Source organism: Mustela nigripes, chromosome 18, assembly GCF_022355385.1.
Source record: "Mustela nigripes isolate SB6536 chromosome 18, MUSNIG.SB6536, whole genome shotgun sequence".
Classification (NCBI taxonomy): domain Eukaryota; kingdom Metazoa; phylum Chordata; class Mammalia; order Carnivora; family Mustelidae; genus Mustela; species Mustela nigripes.
Window position 1 is genome coordinate 15,141,558 of NC_081574.1, and position 21,167 is coordinate 15,162,724.

At 38.5% G+C, this 21,167-nt stretch overlaps 1 protein-coding gene across 3 annotated transcripts in view; it reads left to right on the forward strand.

The window, feature by feature from the left end:
• Positions 1 to 21,167, forward strand: part of SNX25 (sorting nexin 25) — a 128,807-nt gene that overhangs the window by 83,850 nt on the left and 23,790 nt on the right. For all 3 annotated transcript variants that reach the window (XM_059384313.1, XM_059384312.1, XM_059384314.1), the window contains exons 7-9: positions 5,644 to 5,825; positions 16,558 to 16,689; positions 19,338 to 19,610. In XM_059384313.1, coding sequence (XP_059240296.1) covers positions 5,644 to 5,825; positions 16,558 to 16,689; positions 19,338 to 19,610 — 587 coding nt within the window. The remainder of the gene's footprint in view (positions 1 to 5,643; positions 5,826 to 16,557; positions 16,690 to 19,337; positions 19,611 to 21,167) is intronic.

The window sequence follows — 21,167 nt, forward strand, 5'->3', positions numbered from 1 at the left end:
ATTTCCTTTTGTTCTGGCCTCAGTAGAATCTGGTCTATCTGGAAGGAAGAACAGTAAATATTTATAATTAATTGCTTTAGAATATTCGATCACTTGTGTGTTCATCTTGGTACCAGTTTCAAGAACCACTGCCATTCACTGTTTCACCTGCTGCTGTTCATCTTCTTGGCCTTCTTTTTAAAGCTAGGTCAAACAGTTGTGTGATTCACCAGTTTGTAACAATGCAGTGTTCCCTCATGCTCTCCAGAGAGCCAGCCATGTGAATCTGGCTTGAGCGGGGCCACAGTGTTTTGTCACATACCCACTGGCCTTTACTTTCCATGGCCTGAATATTTCCTGACTGAATGGGTTTTCAGGTCACAGAACACATTCATGAGCATCGCTGGATTTACAAGGGTTTTGGCACGACACACACAAGGGCTACATGAGTTCCACGTTAGTCACTTAGCACCGAACGTGGCATTAGTCTTCCGAGGCAGAAATAAACAGAATTGCCTAAGCAACAAGCTGCTGTCGAATTTGTTAGCAACAAGCTTTGTGATCAGACAATGGCATTGTGTTCACGTGAGCAGGCGACATTCAAGTAGAACACGAGAATATTCTTCTCAGCCCTGCAGCTGGGTTTTAGATGAAGGTTTATTCTCTTTATTACTTTTTTTTTTTTTTTTTGGAATTTGCTTCTAGTTTTTGTGCTTTTAGAAAGGCTTTTATGCTTTCTTAAGAGAAGAGTTTGGTTGTTGATAAATGTGTGTCGATTCCTTTCTATGTGTGGCTCTTTATTAGCCCATCTTAACCCCAAATTAAAACTCCGCTCTAGATTTATTTTATAAAAGGCAATTATTTTGTTCCCAAACTTTAGAATATTTTAATATGTCTAACATTTGGATTTTAAATATCTATGTTATAAAAATGAAAATTTTTTTCTGAAAAATTAGCTGTTCCAATCCATGTTATTTCGTTTGGTTACCCACAGAAAACATCCTAGTTTGTGATAGACTAATTCGGAGGCAGACTTACATTCACCTTTATTTTCCCACTAAGGGAACTCTGGAAATACTATTTTTTTCTTCTTTAGATTGTCATAATTATTATTATTAACCTTGGGTTAATTAATTCTTTGGTCAGGACCTATTAGTTAAGTATAGGACAAGTTAAAAAATTATTATTAAAGTCGAAAGCATTTCCTTGGTGCTCATACAGAAAAGTCATCCTATAATATCTGTCAGACCCTCTGGAACAAGGAAATCTGTTGATCTGAAGTCAGCCTATTACCCTTTGTGCTAAGTGCTGAAAAAATATGCTTCTGAAAAATAAAATGTTTTGTGGTACTCATCTAAGCTTTTTCAGTGAATTTGTTCAGCCTGCTCGGGTATTGTTTTAGGGTTTGCACAAATTGACTAAGTGGGACATGAGAGAGGTAATGATCATTCTAGGGATTGGAGGACTCCAGAAGAGTTCTAGAAAACATTACAAAGTGTTCTATAAAACATTTTCAGGGGCACCAAGAAGCAGAATCCAGCTTCCTTTATTACGGGTACTTCCAATCTGAGCCGACCACATTATGACTCCCTTTCAGAAGGTGTGATCTGTCTGCCTAGGTATATTTATATTTATCTAGTGGTCACCTAGCCCCCGAACATTGCCTGAAACAATCTCACTGTTTCTGTAGTGAGCTTGCTCTTCTCCTTTCCATAGAGGATTTCCCACTTCCCCACTTTCTGCAGGCCTCTGACACTTGCCCTTTTTACTTATCTCACTGTAAGCAGATAACCTCACTCACTACTTCAGGGGAATGGAGACCATATGAGGAGAATGGCCCCAGCTTCCAACCACCAGCCTTCAAACTTGGTTTGTAGGTGTGCCCATCTCTTCTGCCTTCTGTGTTACTGTGGTGGAGGAGGTGGCCTTTTCCCAGAGCCCTCTATTTACCTGTCTTCTGGATGCCACTCCCCATCATCACTTTGCTTTCTCTCTGAGTTGATTCCTTCTCATCAGCAATAAAACCAGCTCATCTCTCTCCCACTAAAAAAAAAAAAAAAAGAAAGAAAGAAAAAAGAAAAAGAAAAAGAAGCCTTCCCTCAATCCCAGTCCTGCTTCTACGTTGTGTATGCCAAGCCAGTCCATTATCCACAGGGAGATGACTAAATACTTAGTAATTTTTGAAAATCAATATTGTATAAACTTTTTGCTTTTACTTGAAATTATATAATGCTCACATAAGGAAACATATCACTGTAAATGCTTTTGAACTAAATCTTAAAAACTTCTTGCTAAGGTCGATAACTCCTAAGTGGAACCGTCAGAATTCTGATTCTAGATGTTAAAGAAAATGCTCCACCGTATTTAACATGGTGATTGCTAGTGATTGACAATAACAGGTTTGGTGGAGAGAAGGGGCAGAAACAATGTTGTCAGAGTAAAGTGAAGAATGGGAGATGAGGATACTCTGTTTCTCTCCTTTAGAGCCCAAGTTCTAGAGAAGGCCAATACCTGAAACATAGTAAGCACTTAGCGAAATATTAGCTTTATGCTTGTTGACCTCTCAGGAATGCTTGACACAGCTCATTCACCCATTCAACAAATATTCAATGAATTCCCACTGTGTTGCCGGGCACTGCTGTAGGTGCTGGAGACACAATAGTGTGTAAATAAACAAAATGCTGACCTTGATGAGGACCTACTTACAGGATAAATAAGTCGAATATAAGTGTGGTGATAGGTTCTATGGACAAAGTAAAGCAGAGAGGGAGAAAGGCAGGGTTGTAGGCTGGGGTTGCTATTAGAAATAGGGTGCCTGGGAGGGCTCCCCCGAGATCTGAACTGAGGATCTGAAGGAGGTGAGGAAATGAGCCTTGCGGATCCCGGGGGCAGGGGGTGCCGTGAGGGGGTGAAAGGGCCTTGCTGAGGGAAGGCATGAAAAAGCCCTGAGCAGGGAGCCACCCAGTGTGTTTTGGAAGCTGGTCACCAAAGACCATGTATTATGTGAAATGTCCAGAATAGGCAAATTTCTAGAGAAAACCCCATAAAAATTCCCAGGGCTGAGAGGTTTGGTGACTGCTAATGGGTACCTGGCTTCTTCCGAGGGTGATGAAAATCTTCAAAAAAAGTGATTGCGGTGATGGCAGCACGGTCTGTAAATATACTAAAAGCAGCTAAACTGTACACTTTAAATAAGGAGAATCATATAGTCTGTGAAGTGTATCTCAATAAAGCTTTTATTTAAAAAAGGCAAGAGCCTGTAAGGAAACTGGTGTAATTACTATGGAGAGCTGGGGAGGATGAGGCTGGAGTGTGTAGGGCCTCTGTGCCCTCTTTTAAAGCCTTTCCCTGTGGGTGAAATGGTGTGGGGCAGGGTTTTGAGCAGGGGAATGATGTGACTGGGTTGATACGTTACATAGGTTAGCCTCGGCTGCCATGCTAACTGAAGGGGAGGCAAAGCCGAAGGTATGGTGACCATTAGGAGGCTGTGCAGCACCACACAGGAGATTCTGTTTTCCCTGTGTTACTGAAATTTCTTCTTTGGATTCTCTGTAAACCATATACTCATGTTCATCTTCTATCTCTCCTTTACCTTCTCCTTTGCTGGCTTTTCTTCTTCTTTCTCACTATTAAATGTAGGGTTGACTTAGATTCTGTACTGGGACCATTTTGTCTTCTCTGGGTTGTCTCACCTCCTCCTGTGACTTGAGTTGTCATCAACTGCTGAATACTTGTCCACTCAGGGAGCCAAATGCCCTCAAACTCTGTTCGCTTGTTCTTTTGTTGTGCTACAAAAACCATCCCAAAAGGCAGTGTCTTAAACAATATAATTTCTTCTGTACACAAGTTGGCAGTTTGAGCAGGTTTGGCAGGGATGACTCTTCTCTGCTTGACTGCAGCTGGATGCCTCCCCTTCTAGATGATATATGAACATGGTGCCAAGTTGGTGCTGAATGTGAGCCGAGGCTCCAGCCAGGGCTATGGTCTGGGGGGCCTCTCTATGTGGATCTCTCCATTGACTGCTTAGGCCTCCACAAGCACAGAGGCCTCCTGGCTGGAGGCTTAGGGCTTAGGGCTCTAAGCGCATGACGATCTAACTTTAGAAGTCATGGCATTGCTTCCTCTGTAATCACAAACCCACCCTGTGTTCAAGAAAATGGAACATATACCCTATTTCTCAGAGGGAGGTTGTCAAAATAACACTGACTGAAAAGAGCAGGTGGGATGAGAGATCTCGTGAGCACCTTTGGCAAATATCATCTGCCACATGGTCTGTGGTTGGATTTAAGATCTTTCATAATCGTGCTTTTTCTATAATGTTCCCTGGTTCATAAGTGGCCCCACCACCTCCATGGTTGCTCATGGCAGAAACTTGGGAGTGTCTTTGATACCTTTGTTTTCTTTACAGTCCTCAGCTGCCTGTCCTCTCCTGTCTGGTCAGTCACAGAGTCCTGTTCTCTTAAAAAATCATTCTCAGATCCTTCCAGTCCCCTCTCCTGCCATTGCCGTGACCCTGGTTTAGGCACCTGCTTCCTCGGTTACTGCAGTGGTCTTCAGCTGGTTTGCCTTCTTACGGTCTTTTGCCTTCCAATTTTTTTTTTTAATCCTTCCTGTATAATCTTTAAAAATACAAATCCAGGGCGCCTGGGTGGCTCAGTTGGTTAAGCCTCTGCCTTCGGCTCAGGTCATGATCTCAGGGTCTTGGGATCAAGTCCCGCATAGGGCTCTCTGCTCAGCAGGGAGCCTGCTTCCCTCTATCTCTCTCTCTCTGCCTGCCTCTCCATCTACTTGTGATCTCTCTTTGTCAAATAAATAAATAAAATCTTAAAAAAAATACAAATCCATTTATGACATACTCCTGCTTAAAAACCCATTAGACGCTGCTCAGTGCTATTGAGCTAAAGACCGAAGTTGTTTCTATGGACTAAACAGACGAAACGGCTTTGTGTCTTCTGGCCCCTGCCTCCTCCACATTTACTTTGGATCCCTAGCTCCCCCTTGCATCTGCTGCACTGGCTCTTCCAAGCCCTCCCAGGCTCTCTCCTTCCTGCCTCAAGGCTTTCACTTTCACACCTGCTGCTCTCCCTGGGCGCCACATTCCACTGCTTCATTTCATTTGAGTGTAATTTGCTCAGGGAAACCTGGGTCAGGAGCACTGGTCAAGCAGCTCAAGGATACCTGCACATTTTCTCTGTAACCCATATGCGCTCGTAATTGCTGTTGCTATCTTTGGGTATCTGCCTTGCTAGGCTATAAGTTCCATGAGATCTAACAGTTCGTCTCGGGTCCCAAATGCCTAGCCAGTGCCTGACACACAGTGAGCACTCCATGCTTAGGAATGTCTCTGCATACATGATACATGCATATATTTAAATACACATATGCACATGTACATTGATTGTGAGTGTAAGTGTATAGATGAGGTGTTTTTTTTTTTTTAAATGTTTCATGCCTGAGTAGGATTTTTCAGTGGTATATTTAGAAATTAATGATACTTCTATTTGAGAGTATATATGTCTATATGTGTGTTTAGCATGAATTCTCTTCTTTAGTACCCACTGTTCAAAATATACCACATCAGACACCAGTCTCGTTCAGAGTTGTTACGTTCCCCTTTTTATACCTTGTCCTCTGACTGGGTCCTGTCCGTCCATCCCATTCAAGGTAAAGAAACTGCTGCAATGAAAGCTGATCTCCTAAGGGCCAGGAATATGAAAAGGTACATTAACCAACTGACTGTGGCAAAGAAGCAGTGTGAGAAGAGAATCCGAATCCTGGGAGGCCCTGCCTATGACCAGCAAGACGAGGGGGCCTTGGATGAGGGAGAAGGGCCTCAAAGCCAGAAGGTAGAGCTTTGTGGTTTCTGTTTTGACCATTTCATGTTCGTTATAAACACTCATGTAATCTCCTATCTGGTCTTTTAACTTTCTGGTATTTAACATAGGACATACATTCCAAAACAGAGACTCACACGTTTGCTCACAAAGATCTGTATTACTTGGTGTCCTTGACTTCTGTGAATGGTAACAGGTAGGATAGGTAGGCATGGGGTATGTGTGTGTGTGTGTGTGTGTGTGTGTGTGTGTACATGCACACGTGTGTTTTCCTAACCCACAAACCCTGAAGCACGCACTTACATTTATAAGGGCCCAATCGAATTATCCACTACCAGTTGGATAGAACTAACCACCTATGGACTAGAAGGCATCTTGTAAATAATTTTACTTAGCTCTCACCACAATTCAGTGAAATTTGAATTTCTTGATATTTCCATTCTACAGGTGAAGAAACAGAGTTGGTTTAAGTGAATTACCTAGGGCCAGGTGGGAAGAGTCAGAATTAGATAAAAACCCAGATCTAGTTGCTTCACAGTCTGAGTGCTTTCTCACTAAGCCATACTATGTCAGCGATTGTTTCAACAACAAAACTTTGGACTGTCTGATACTGGGTCTTCAAATCATGGAGCTTAGGAAAGTGTCCTAACCCTACCTCAGTACTGTTCTTACTCTCAAGGACCCAAGCTTGTCTTCCAAGACCCAGAGAATGCTAGGGTTGAAGGAAACAGCAGCAGCACTCCCTGAGGAGCTTGTTTGTACCACTTGGGAACAAGACTTCAAGGCAATCTCCAAACCTCTCTTTTATAACATGGCACTTAGTCACAAAGAGGCTACCATCACTATAATTTGACTGGTACAGCCTCTGACCTCACCTGTTTGGGTTTTTAGTCTCTTGATCTTTTCTTACTCAGTTCTTGGTTTGACTTCAGATGCCTATCTGTGACTTTTACCTTCCTTCTCATTCCAGAGATGAACTTTGACCTTTTTCTTGTTCGTGGCCCAGTCACCATTAGATCCTCTTCAGGATAGTTTATGCTTGACCTTGGACCAACTAACACAAGCCAGAGTTTTTCTTCTGCAACATCTTGGACAAGTGGCACAAATGCAGCCCCGAGTAGCTCTTATTTTATGGAAGGGTCTCCCCTTACCGCTGGAGATGTGTTTGTTTTGCTCTTAGTAAATACACATTTCTACAATTTTGGCTTTGTGGTCCAAAGTGAAAATCTTGCCTTTTGGTGAATGTTGGAGAGAGAGTGGAATTGGCAGGTTGAATATTGTCCTTCTTTCCCTTTCTCCTCAGCCTCGGGACTCTTAGATAGATTCCTAGCCACGTTTGTCACAGAAAAGTTCTCTTCTTGTGTCCCGTATGTTCATTCATTCATTCATTCATTCATTCAACAGACATTTATTGAGGGTCCACATTCTCTCAGTTATAGTGCAAGGTACTAGAATACAAAAGGTATAATATGGAGTCCCTGAGGGTTTCTGGGGGGTTGTGGGGTAGGGCTGGGGGTGGCTAGGGTGATGGACTTTGGGGAGGGTATGTGCTATGGTGAGTGCTATAAATTGTGTAAGACTGATGATTAACAGACCTGTACCCCTGAAGCAATAATACAATATATATTAATAAAATAAAAAAAGAAGTCCTATACAGTTATGAAATAGAAAGGTAAGTGATCCAATGGAGATTAGAGATTTATATACCTAGAAGGCCCATCTAATAGTTTGCCACCTAGTCAAAAGATGATGTGGTTTTAGATCTTACAGTAGAAGAAAACCTTGAGAAACGTAAAAGAAGATCATTTTAGGAGAACTGAATGTGATGTTAGTACATGTTATCCAGCAGTATTTACTAGAAGTAGACTTAATCTGGTTTTATCTCCATTTTGACTTGTTTCTCCAGATATTTAGGAAAAGAGCAACCTATTACTGTTGCAACAGTTTAATCTCAGTAAATTTATTTCCTTAGGCTTCAGGCTGAAAGCCTTAGATAATGTTGCAGAATTCTCATGTTCATGCTGCAGTGTTTTCTTCCCAATGTTCACTTTTTTCCCCACATAGGAATGAAATTATATGGTATTTGTCTTTCTCTGACTTATTTCATTTAGTGTAATACTCTGTAGCATTATCCGTGTCCTTACAAATGGCAAGATTTCACTCTTTTTTATGGCTGGATAATATTCCATTACACACTCGTGTGCTTGCGTACACTTCTTTACCCATTCATTAGTCAGTGGCCACTTGGAGGGGGCTTCCATATCTTGGCTATTGTCAGTAATGCTGCTATAAACATCAGAGTGCATGTATCTCTCTGAATTCGTGTTCTTGTATTCTTAGGGTAAATACCCAGTAGTGCAATTGTTGGATTCTAAGGTAATTCTATTTTTAACTTTTTGAGCAACAGTGCACTAGGGTTCTTTTTTCTCCACATCCTCACCAACAACACCCGTTGTTTCTTGTGTTTTTGATTTTAGCCAATCTGACAGGTGTGAGATGATCTCTCACTGTAGTTATGATTTGCATTTCCTGATAATAATTGATGATAAGCATCTTCTCATGTGTCTGTCGGCCATCTGGATGTCTTCTTTGGAGAAACATCTTCATGTCTTCTGTTTGTTTTTTAATTGGATCATTTGCTTTTTGGTGTTGGGTGGTTTCGGGGTGAATATTGAGCCACCCTTACAACCCAGGAGAAAAATCCCATTTGATCATGGTGAATGATTTTTTAAAAATGTATTGTTGAATTCATTTAGCTAGTATTTTGTTGAGAATTTTTCCATCAGTGTTCATCGGGATATTGGCCCATGGCTCTCCTTTTAAGTGGTGTCTTTATCTGATTTTGGTGTCAGAGTAATGCGGCCTCATAGAATGAATTTGGAAGTTTTTCTTCTTTTATTTTTTGGAATAGTTTGAGAAGAATAGGTATTAATTCTTTAAGTGTTTGGTAGAATTCACTTGTGAAGACAACAGGCCCTGGACTTTTGTTTTGTTTTAGTTGATTACTGATTGAATCTCTTTGCTGGTTATTGGCCTATTTAAATTTTCTAATTTGTTTTGGTGGTTTATAGGAATTTATCCATTTCTTCTAGGTTGTCTAATGGCACGTATTTTTTCATAATATTCCCTTGTAAATATTTGTATATCTGTGATATTGGTTGTTATTTCTCCTTTCTCATTTGTGATTTTGAGTCCTTTTTCTTTATTTCTTGTGAAGTCTAGTTAGAGGTTTGCCAATTTTACTGATTTTTTTCTCAAAGGACCATGTCCTGGTTTTATTATTCTATTCCATTGCTTTTGTTTGGTTTTGGTTTTTGTTTTAGATTATGTATCACTTATTTCTGTTCTAGTCTTATTTCACTCTTTCTTCTAGGTTTAGGTTTCATTTGTTGTTCTTTTTCTAGGTTCTTTAGGTGTAAGTTTAGGTTATTTATTTGTGATTTTTCTTGCTTTTTGAGGTAGGCCTGTATTGCTATATATTTCCTCTTAGAACTGCTTTTGCTGCATCCCAAGGTTTTGAGCTGTTGTATTTTTATTTTCATTTATTTCTATATAATTTTTAAAATTTCTTCTTTGATTTCCTGGTTGACTCATCCATTGTTTAGCAGCATATTATTTAACCTCCATGTAATTTTGGTCTTTACAGATTTTTTCTTGTGGTTGATTTCTAGTTATAGCATTAGCATTTAGTATAACATTGTGGTAAGTAAAGATGCATGATATAACTTTGATTTTTTAAAATTTATTTATTGAAACTTGTTTTGAGGCCTAACATGTGATCTGTTCTGAAGAATGTTCCATGTGCTCCCGAAAAGAATGTGTATTCTTTTGGTCTAGGAGGAAATGTTCTAAATATATGTTTATTATACATTATATATATATATATATATATATATAATATATATATATATATATATATATGGATATTATATATCCATTGCTGGTCCAATGTGTCATCAAATGTGTCATCAAAGCCATTGTTTCTTCGTTGATTTTATGATTAGATGATCTGTCCATTGATATAAGAAGGGAGTTAAAGTCCCCTGCTCTTAGTGCATTATTATCATCATAAAGTTCCTTTATATTTGTTATTAACTGTTTTATGTATTTGGGTCCTCCCATGTGGGATGCACTAGATATTTACAATTGTATCTTCTTTTTGGTTTGTCCCATTTATCATTTATTATATAGTGTCCTTCTTTGTCTCTGCTTAGAGTCTTTGTTTTAAAGTCCATTTGTCCGATATAATTGACATTCTTTTGCATGGTAGCTGTTCTTCTGTGCCCTCACTTTTATTCTGCAGGTGTCTTTTTTTTTTAAGTAGGCTCCATGCTCAGTGTGGAGCCCATTGTGGGGCTTTAACTCAGGGCCTGAGCTGAAATCAAGAGTTTGATGTTCAACTGGGTGAGCCACTCAGGCGCCCCTCCATCTGCAGGTGTCTTTAGGTCTAAAATGAGTCTCATATAGGCAACATATGGATGGGTCTTATTTTTTTATCCTTTCTGTCTTTTGATGGGAGTGTGTAGTCCATTTACATTCAAAGTAATTATTGATAGATACATATTTATTGTCACTTTATTTCTTTTGTGGTTGTCTCTAAAGATTTTCTCTGGTCTTTTCTTGTTTTTCTCTTTTTCATGGTTTGGTGATTTTCCTTAGTGATGTATTTGGATTTCTTTCTCTTTATTCTTTGCATATTTATTAGTGGTTTTTGATATATGGTTATCATTAGGTTTGTATATAATCTCTTCTGCATATAATAGTCTATAATAAATTCATGGTCATTTAAGTTGAACCCATTTTTTATTTCTCTCCTCCCCATGTTCTAGGTATATGTTATCATATTTTACATGCTTTTGTGAGTTCCTTGACTGATTTTATACTTATATACTCATTTTTACTGCTTTGATGTTTCTTACCTATGTACTATAATTTTTGGTCTCTCATTTATACTCACAATTTCCCCTCTAATATTTCTTGGAGGGCTGGGTTAGTGGTCATGAACTCCTTTAGTTTTTGTTTGTCTGGGAAATTCCTTATATCTCCTATTCTGAATGATAGCCTTGCTGGATAAAGTATTCTTGGCTGCAGATTTCCTACTCAGCACTTTGAATATGTCCTGCCACTCTCTTCTGGCTCAGAAAGTTTCTCTAAAAAAGTCCCTGATAGCCTTATGGGGTTTAACTGTCTTCTTTTGTCTTACTGCTTTTAAACTTTTTTCTTTATCGTGTGTTTTGCCAGTTTAATTACAGTATGTCTTGATGTGGATCTGGTTTTGTTGATTTTGTTGGGGATTCTCTGTGCCTCCTCGATCTGGATATCTGTTTCCTTCCCCACATTCAGGAAGTTTTCAGGTATTATTTCTTCACATAAATTTTTTGCCCCTTTTTCTCTTTCTTCTTCTGGGACACCTGTAATATAAATATTACTACATTTGATGGAGTCACTGAGTTCCCTATTCTCATTTTGCATAATTCATTTTTTTCTCTTTTATTCACCTTGGTTACTTTCCATCACTCTGTCTTCTAGGTCATTAATTTGTTCCTCTGCTTCTTCCAGCCTGCTGTTCATTCCTACAAGCATGTTTCCCATTTTGTTTATTGAGCCCTTTGTCTCTGCTTTGTTATTCCTTATCTCTGTGTAAGACATGTAAGACACTCATCTTTCACTCTTTTCTCAAGTCCAGTGAGTATGCTTATAATCATTGCTTTAAATACTCCTTAAGACATGTTACTGATATCTGTTTCACTTCGCTGTCTGGCTGTGACCTTGTCCAGTTCTTTCATTTGGGATAAATTTCTTATTTTAAAAAAGATTTTACTTATTTATTAATAAAGACAGAGAGAGAGAGACAGTGTGTGTGTGTGTGTGTGTGCGTGCGCGCGCACCAGAGGAGGGGCAGATGGAGAGAGAAGACTCCCTTTTGAGCAGGGAGCCCAACATGGGGCTCAATCCCAAGACCCTGAGATCATGACCTAAGCCGAAGGCAGATGCTTAACTGACTGAGCCACCCAGGCGCCCTCATTTGGGATAAGTTTTTGTCTTCTCATTTTGTCTACATCTCTGCCTGTTTCTCCTGTTCTTGAGGGTAATGACCTTCTGAAGAATAGGTGTTATAATGTCCTACCATGTAGTATCCTTGTTTCCCAAGCCTGGTGATTCTGGGACTGTCTCCAGTATGTGGTGTGTATATTCTGCTCTTCTATCCTGGCTGCTTTATCCTTCAGGCCAGTTATCTGGAGAGGCTCTCTTTGGCTGTCGTGGGCAGTGTTTGGTCCCTGCACTGAATGTGGCACATTTTAACCAGATGTGCTCAGTCTGCTTGTGAAGTGAGACCTATCACCACTGCCAGCAGAACTACAAAACTCCTGAGTCGGGACACGTGTGAGCAAGTGTTTGGGCTGGTCTTCTTGGGGAGGGGGCCTGCCATGCTGGGACTGAGGCAAACATGACTGTGAGGGACAGTTCCACTGGAGCACAAACACAGGGGGTGCTTGGTATCAGCAAGTTAGGTAGTGAGTGTGAGCATAGTGTTGTTTCCTGCAGGTGGCCCTGTACTTATGCTGAGGGGTGGGGGAAGAAGATGAATATGGCCAGTTCCTTTGTTCCTACAGTAGTCTCTCCATGAACACTGCCTCTCTGGGATATCTTCTGAAAGGAGTGAATAACCTCCCCCCTGTGTGCCCTAGGTGCTCTTCAGATCTCTGTTTCCATTTTGTATGTCTGCAGGTTGTTTGCTGGCCTTCTCTCCAAGAGTAGCACAGTTCCTTCCAGGCTCTAAGAACTCCAGGCTTTAGGCCCCACTGGTTGCCAGAAGGCACGAAATTTGAAATTTGGCCCCTCTTACTTTCTAAACCAGTTACTGTGGGAATTTGTTTCCCCCGTGTTCCCCCATCTCCATCCTTGTCTGTGACCCTGGCTGCATCCTCACCGCAGCACCAGGATCCATCAGCTCTCCTGAGCCACATGTCTGTATTTCCCACTTTTTTTTTTTTTTTAATATTTTATTTATTTATTTGACAGAGAGAAATCACAAGTAGATGGAGAGGCAGGCAGAGAGAGAGAGAGGGAAGCAGGCTCTCCGCTGAGCAGAGAGCCCGATGCGGGACTCGATCCCAGGACTCTGAGATCATGACCTGAGCCGAAGGCAGCGGCTTAACCCACTGAGCCACCCAGGCGCCCTATTTCCCACTTTTTTAATGTGGCTTTTTCTCTACCTTAAGTTGTGGAGTTTGTTCTGCCTGTATTCAGGTCAGTTTGGGGGGCATTTAGGGTGATTTGGTAGTTATCTAGTTTTGTTTGTGGGTCAGGGTGAGCTTGGGATCTTCCAAACCACTGTCTAAGATCAGTTTTCATATCAACTTATATTTGATCCGAGACCCATCCAAAATGAGCACCCATCCAGTGTAGCTCAGGACTCTGTGCTTGAATATGAAAAGATGCCCTGACTTTTTGTTTCTGCTGGAGTTCTCGTAGAGCATTTTTCCTAAATGCAGCTTTCCTTCTTGAATTCCATGCTATTCATAGTTTGCTACAAACACAAATAAAGTAATTTCTTAAAGAGAGGAACTGTTTAATTATGGTTAAGAAGCTGTGCTACAGAGTCAGAAAGCCTAGCTTTCAATCCCATATCTACTGGGATTGACTTTGGACAAGTTAGCTTCTTTGTACTCCATTTGTAAAATCAGGATAATTATATGTACTCTTTGGGTGGTGACCATTAAATAATGCACATAATGGGATAAGTACACCACTTGGTATGTGAGCACTCAGTAAATATTTGTTATTACTGGCATTGATTATTATGGGAGTATGTTTAGGGATGATATAGATATTAAAAAAATCCAATTGTAATCTCTTCTTTTAAGATAAAACAACATTCCCAAGATCCTTATTCTGCATATTCTCATTAGTACGCTGGAGATAGCCTCATGAGTATATTGTAGATATTGTGTAACTAGAGAAGCCTGGTCCTACATCACTCTTGATAACATGTTGGGTATGTTAGGAACACATTTATTTCTCTAAGGCCCTGAGGTACTTCTGATTGCTTTTCTTTCTGGAGAAAAATTAGCTGGATAAGAGGTAGTAACCCACACAAAACACAAAACTAATTTGCAAAATATGCATCATGAAACTAGATCCAGTTGGACTGGGAGAGACCGAAAAAGCAGTAAATAAAAATTCCTGAAGAGGAATAGATAATAATCTGCTTTCCTGTCTGAAATGCTTCACATCCTTTAGCACATGCGACTGTCTACCAGGATAATATTTTGTCTCCTGCCTAGAGACCATTGACTATGGTGGCATCCCTTCCAGAATTACCAGGGGTTTTAGGACAGAAAGAAAAGGGCTGAACTAACAAATAAATTAAGAGCACAATGTTTGCTGTATGGAAGCCCTTAGTGAATGTTAATTATTGTTCTATCCTCTATAGTTTAAAAAAATAATTATTTTTGTTGTGGTGTCAACTTTGACCTACCCACCTTTCTCTTCATACATCTATACAAAAATCTCAGAATTACTAAAATTAGTTAATCTCAAATGAGTTGAAATTGAGTTACTCTCAAATGAATACATTTGACTGAAGTATACGATCTAGTCATCCTGTTCACCCAGACCCATACCCTTAGTGTAGGTGTTACACAGTGAAATGCTCTTCTTTCCTTCAAAAGCAGAAAAGAAAAAAAAATGGAGCAGACAATTTGGTTAATCCACCAGCCAAGGTAAGATCTATCAGATGTTTAATTATACTTGAGATGTATTTGCCGTCATGTACTTATATATATTTGTACTGTTGGAACTGAGCATAAACTATTCCAAAGACCAGTAAGAATCTAAAAATGGCTAATATTTTAGAAGATTTTTTAAAATTAAATTTATATTTTTTTAATTTTTAAATTTATTTGACAGAGATCACAAGTAGGCAGAGAGGCAGGCAGAGAGAGAGAAGAAGGGAAGCAGGCTCCCTGCTGAGCAGAGAGCCCCATGTGGGGCTCGATCCCAGGACCCCAGGATCATGACCTGAGCCGAAGGCAGAGGCTTTAACCCACTGAGCCACCCAGGCGCCCCTTAGAAGATGTTTTGAACTTGGCTTTGCAAATATGTGAATTTGTACCTAACTTGGAATTCATTTTTATCCAAGGAAAATTATACTGGGAAGACTTCCTTAGATTTCATGGAATGCCCTTTCTGCTCAGCTTCTTCTGATACTAAAAACCGATAGCTCTCTGAGTGCTCTGTTATCCCTAGCCAAATTTGATATGGATTCCCACAAACCTCTGTGGACCATGTACAGTTAGAATTTGTGTTTCAAAATGCTTTACTGTTAGTGTTTGCATAACGATACATGCTGTGATCTCCCAAAGTTGGTAAACTAACTAAATACTATTTGTCTGATGTATTTTGGACTCTAATTTTTAGTTATCTGTAGCACAGAATGGCTGTCTCCTTTAATTAGTTACCAGAAATTGTTAGAAAAATGCCTGCTCCTTTCTGCTCACAAAACCTCTTAAGGGCTCACTGTCGGCAGAAGAGTTGAATCTGTGTTGATCATAAACACTTGATTTTAGAAAGATCTTACTGGTAACATTTCCAAAAAATTTCTGATTGTCACAATTTAAATTTTAATAATCTTAAAACATAAATTTTTCTTTTAATTATATTTGATTTATACTCACATGTCTTCTTTTTTTTTAAACCTAACTAAGAGCTAAGGATATGGGGTTTCAATTCTTTCTAAAGTAATTTGAGGCATTTCTCCTAACTAATTGAGTTACGAGTAATTATAAAGGTGATCTGCTTTCTCCTAATACGGCAGCCTATGCTCAAGATTGTGCACACTGTGTCTCCAGATGTAGTTTCTCTTTTTCTCTAAGCATGCATGCAAAAGGTAAACAAAGGAGTAGTTTTGGTACATTTTTTAAAAATTTTAAATTAAAATGATGCTTACAAAAGATTTTTTAAATAAATCTGAATAAGGCTGGTAGTTTAGCGAATAGTACTGTGTTGATGTTCATTTCCTTATTTTGATCATTATATGTTGTTCATGTAAGAAAATACTCTTGTTTGTAGGAAATGTAGGCTTTATCCAGTGCTAAAGGGCTGATCAGGTATGCAGCTTACTTTTTTTTTTTTTTAATAGTATGGTAGCGGTGATGGTGTGTGTGTGTGTGTGTGTGTAGCAGGGAGAGAATGTGATTTTAAAAGGTGGTAAAATTTGGGGCCTTGGGGCAATAAGTAAAATTAATTGAAAAAAAGATACTATAAACAAAAGAGCAAGATATAAAATTATTTTCCTCAGCTGTATAAAAATAAGATGGAAGGCAAAAATGTCAAATTATTGGATTCTAAACTTCTAGTTTTTTTTATACATTTCTCTTCAATTTTTCTATTCTGAATATCTGTTTCTTTTAACTGTATATCCCACAGGGCAGGGATTTTCATCTGTTTCATTTCCTAGAAATGTACCCGATACAGAGTAGATGTCAAAAAGATCTTTTGCTGAGTGTGGATGATTAATTGAAAATTGGTGTTTATTGAATATGTACGTATTGAATCTTTAATAAACTTCTCCATTTACAATTTAGGAAGTGGAGTGAAATACCATAGTACACTATTGACCCTAAAAAATGAAACTCCCTCCCAATGTAAAAACTGATCCATTGAAAGTTAAAGTAAACTGATAATTAAAGTATGATTTTTGATATTTTTCTTAATTTTTTTCCTTATATTTCCTTGATAGATTCTTCAGTTTGAAGATATCTTGGCCAGTACTTTCTATCGAGAGCACTTTCGAACGTACATGGAAAGGATGGACAAGAGAGCTCTGATTAGTTTTTGGGAGTCTGTGGAATATTTAAAGAGTGCTAACAAGGTAGTATATAAAGCATCAAAAGAATATTAATCACTAGCTGATGAAAACTTGCATGTTAGACACTGTATCTGTGTTTTTCTGTGAAGCTGTAAGATAAGTATACACTTAAAAGACTATTTAAAACCAAATATAATAATGAATTATTGTCTAGCCCCTAATGGTAAATAAAATTAGATTTTATTTTACAAAAAACACACCTTTGAATGTGTAGTCAAGGGAAAAAGTGACTTAAACGTGTACCGAAATACTGCATTTACTTTCAGGTAGTTATTTTTTTTAACACATTGTAAAAAGACATCTCTCTCTTTCTCTCTCTCTCTCTCTCTCTCTCTTCTCTCCACACTGCTGTTTATAATGAATTGATCTTGTCATCTGAACCTCAGTCTCATAACCATATTATTTTAATGTCATATTCATGTGTGTAATTTATATGACTGTTCTTCTTTTATTTCATTTAAAATATAATTGAATTAATGGGGCCTGGATGGCTCAGCCAGTTTAGTGGCTGACTATTGGTTTCAGCTCAGGTCATGATCTCAGGGTCCTGGGATTAAGCCTCCCATTGGGCTCTGCACTCAGCGGGGAGTTTGCTTGTGGATTCTCTCTCTCCCTCCTCCTCTCTCCCTGCTCTCTCTCTCAAATAAATAAATAAACAAATAAATCTTTAAAAAAACAAACAAAATATAATTGAATTAAGAAACACAATGAAACAAGATGGGATTGGGAGGGAGACAAACCATAAGTGACTCTTAATCTCACAAAACAAACTGAGGGTTGCTGCGGGGAGGGGGTTTGGGAGAAGGCGGGTGGGATTATGGACATTGGGGAGGGTGTGTGCTTTGGTGAGTGCTATGAAGTGTGTAAACCTGGTGATTCACAGACCTGTACCCCTGGGGATAAAAATATATGTTTATAAAAAATAAAAAATTAATAATAAAAAAAAAAAGAAACACAAAAGAACATTTTTGGTTATAGATGCCTCTTACAATGAAAACCCCAACAATAAACATCATGTTTTGCGCTCAGCAATGTCTCAATACATTTAACGATTAAAGACTGTGAAATATGTATGTTATATGTGTTTATAACTATATGGGACAGTATGTATAACATACATATGTATTTTGAGAGGCTTACTAAAATAAGCACAAAGAGCAATGGGTACATTAAATTACTATTTGCACTTTATATGAGTGTTGGCAGAACTCAATACCAACTTAAAATACATCATAAATCACAAACTACCTCTTTTTTGTTTTTTTGTAAAAGATTTTTATTTACTTATTTGAGAGAGAGAGGGAGGGAACACAAGAAGGGAGAGGGGTAGAGGCAGAGGGAGAAGCAAACTCCCCGCCTGAGTCGGGACCCTGATGTGGGCCTCCCTTCTGGGACTCCAGGATTTTGACCTGAGCTGAAGGCTGATGCTTAAAGGACTGAGCCATGCAGGTGCTCCACAAACTACGTTGGTTAAGGAATTAAATTCATTCTCATAGTATTTTTAAATTCTCTTAGAAATGCCTTTCATTGTTAATTTGTAAGCCACAAATTACCTCATTTTAACAAATACTGTTTTTGCCCACTTTATTACACGTTTTATTTACTAGACTTGATTCCAAATGACTTTTGGCTGGTCTCAAAGGAATATTGCAAAGAGCAATCTAAAGAATTTTTCTAAACTACTGAAAACGATTCAGAAGATTTCAGTGGAGTAAGAGCATATAACTTTGTCAAATGCAACACTGATTTGGATGTGAAATTTATGGGATGTTTATTAAATTCACAGTCTTCATTTGTTAAGTTGCTTGTCTTCATTTTTTTCTTTTTAAAGATTTTATTTATTTCAGAGAGAGAGAGAGAGTGCGTGAGCAGGGGGAGGAGCAGAGGGAGAGAGAGAGGGAATAAATCTCCAGCAGACTCCACGCTGAGTGGCAGGCCCTAAGACCCAGAGATCATGACCTGAGCTGAAACCAAGAGTTGGATGCTCAGCCACCCAGGCACCCCTCTCTTTATTTTCACTCCTATTGAAGACTCTGTGTAACATTCCTAGAGTTAATGAGATGTGTCTAGAGGAAATATAAATATTATGTCAGCCAGAAGGGATATTTGCATTTGTGAGCTGGCTGGCTGTGACCTACGTGTAACGTTTACAGCTAAGTCCTCTAATATAAGCTTGATTATAATGCAATAATCATCATTCTGAAAGAACATTTTTCGTCTTTTCTTAAATTATACAATACTGATTTTTTTTTCTTTAGTGAGAAATGGCACTTCCAATTATTTATATTAGATTTTTAAAAGCCAAATTAAATTTAACTGACATTTGAGCTGTGGTGTTCAGATTTACGATAAGGAGTCCATTGCAAGAAGAGAACTGTTGTCATTTTTCTCCTTCCAGCATTTCAAAGACGTTACATTTGTTAACTACTCAACTGAAGTTTCATTTTAAGGAGCCAGTTGTCTTGTCAGGGTCTGCCTCTTGCCCCTTGCTTCTGAATGTGCATACAAAACCCAAAGAGCCGCACTGAAATGTACAGTGTACATTCCTCATGTCTTCCTTCCAGCTTAGAAATGTAGAAAGTTCTGAAGATAATCCTTTTTGTCAGAGGTGATATTTCTTACCTTTCTTGTTCATTTTTCTGTCTTTTCAGAATGAAATTCCTCAATTAGTTGGCGAAATTTACCAGAATTTCTTTGTGGAAAGCAAAGAAATATCTGTGGAAAAATCACTTTACAAAGAAATCCAGCAGTGTCTTGTAGGAAATAAAGGTATTGAAGTGTTCTGCAAAATCCAGGGAGATGTTTATGAGACCCTAAAGGATAGGTATTACCCTTCGTTCATTGTCAGTGACCTGTATGAGAAGCTGATGCTGAAAGAGGAAGAGAAAAATGTCTCCCAGTTGATTTCCAGCAAGGATGAACTGGTGAGTCACCTTTAATTTTCTCCTCCCTTCGCAGTGGTTAAGCTTCAAAAGTGATCAGGAAGGCTCATATTGTATAAGCGGAATTTGGTGTGCGCCTTCATCTTTTAATGTATAGGTCTATAAGTAGAATTTACCGACTTCTTCCCTTGTTCCTGTGAAAACTGACTCCTGCTGCCTGGTGTCAAGTCAGAGACCTCACTGCCCCGTCTAGACCTGAGACACACCCTGAAAATGCGAAGGCAGAAAGCCTGTGGGGTGGGGCATTTGTGGCCTAGACCAGATAAGAGAATCCGTAGAACATGGTGCAGCCTGAGAATAGTCAAAGGATGGGAACATAAGGAGAGGAAGAGAATGTGGGTGGAGTTACAGGAAATATTTTGGAGTTAAAAAATATCAAATGTAAGTAAGATAGATGTTCCAAAGAAAACCTTGCTCAGCCACACCTGAAGTCTAATTTTCTTAAACGTGTTGCCATTTAATTGGAGAACTACAATTGCCACCTGTCATTTACTATTAATGATTTACATGGGTTTTAAGATTTGTGAAGGTGCAAAGAAAAACAAAATGTTTTATAGTCACCCTACTTGGAAAGATGGTAATTGATCACGGATTTTTTTTTTTCTGCCCAGTGGTATCTCAAGCCCTAGGGAATCAAGTGCTTGCTCTCGATGATATTAGAAGTCAATATCTCTGAACTGTTAAATTCATTCCTTCAGACTTTTTAAAAGATTTGTTACTTAGTTCTTTATACTTTCAGTGTATAACACCACCAAACTGGTCCAAAAGTCATTACTCATTGCATCTTATTTTTAAGATAGGTCAATTTGTTTAATTTTTTATTATTTATTTATTATTTTTTGGTCAGATTATTTTAACTGTGTTACCTCTCTCCCTCAAAAATTAAAATGGTTAATTTGCAAATGCTGTAGAAGAGGTTATTCAGACTAATTAAAAATGTCAGTACCCAACAGATAAATTGAGGAAGGTCTTGAACTAACAGTTGATATGAAAGGCAAACAAATATGAAAAATTGTCCAACTTCACCTTGGACTCAAGAGTAATATGTATCACTGATCTTTTGAAAGATCCTATTTCTAAAAATTTATCTTAAGATAATAACTAAAGGGTAGAAAAGTATATATATAATGGAGTTTGCTTTCGTACGTTTGGGATAGCAAACCAGCAGAATAAACCCAGAGTAGGAACAGCAGCAGGAATATGTGTTGGTGTACTATCAATTCCCAGGATATTATAGAGCCATAAAAATTAAAATTTTATGTTTTTATTATGTTTAAACTGTAATATACAATACCCTCAAAATAAGCAGCATTGTGAGTTATATGGAAAAGACAGAATACATGTTTATGTATACAAAGTGTACTATACTATGTCATGATATGTACATTGCGGACAAAGATTTGAAAGACCCTACAAAAATAAGAAGAGCTTGGTTTTTTAGGACTATTAATACTTATTTTCGTCAAAAAAAGTTATTGTTTGTTACTTACTAATTACCAAAAATTAGAAGAAAAAATTCTGGAAGAACGTTAAGGACTA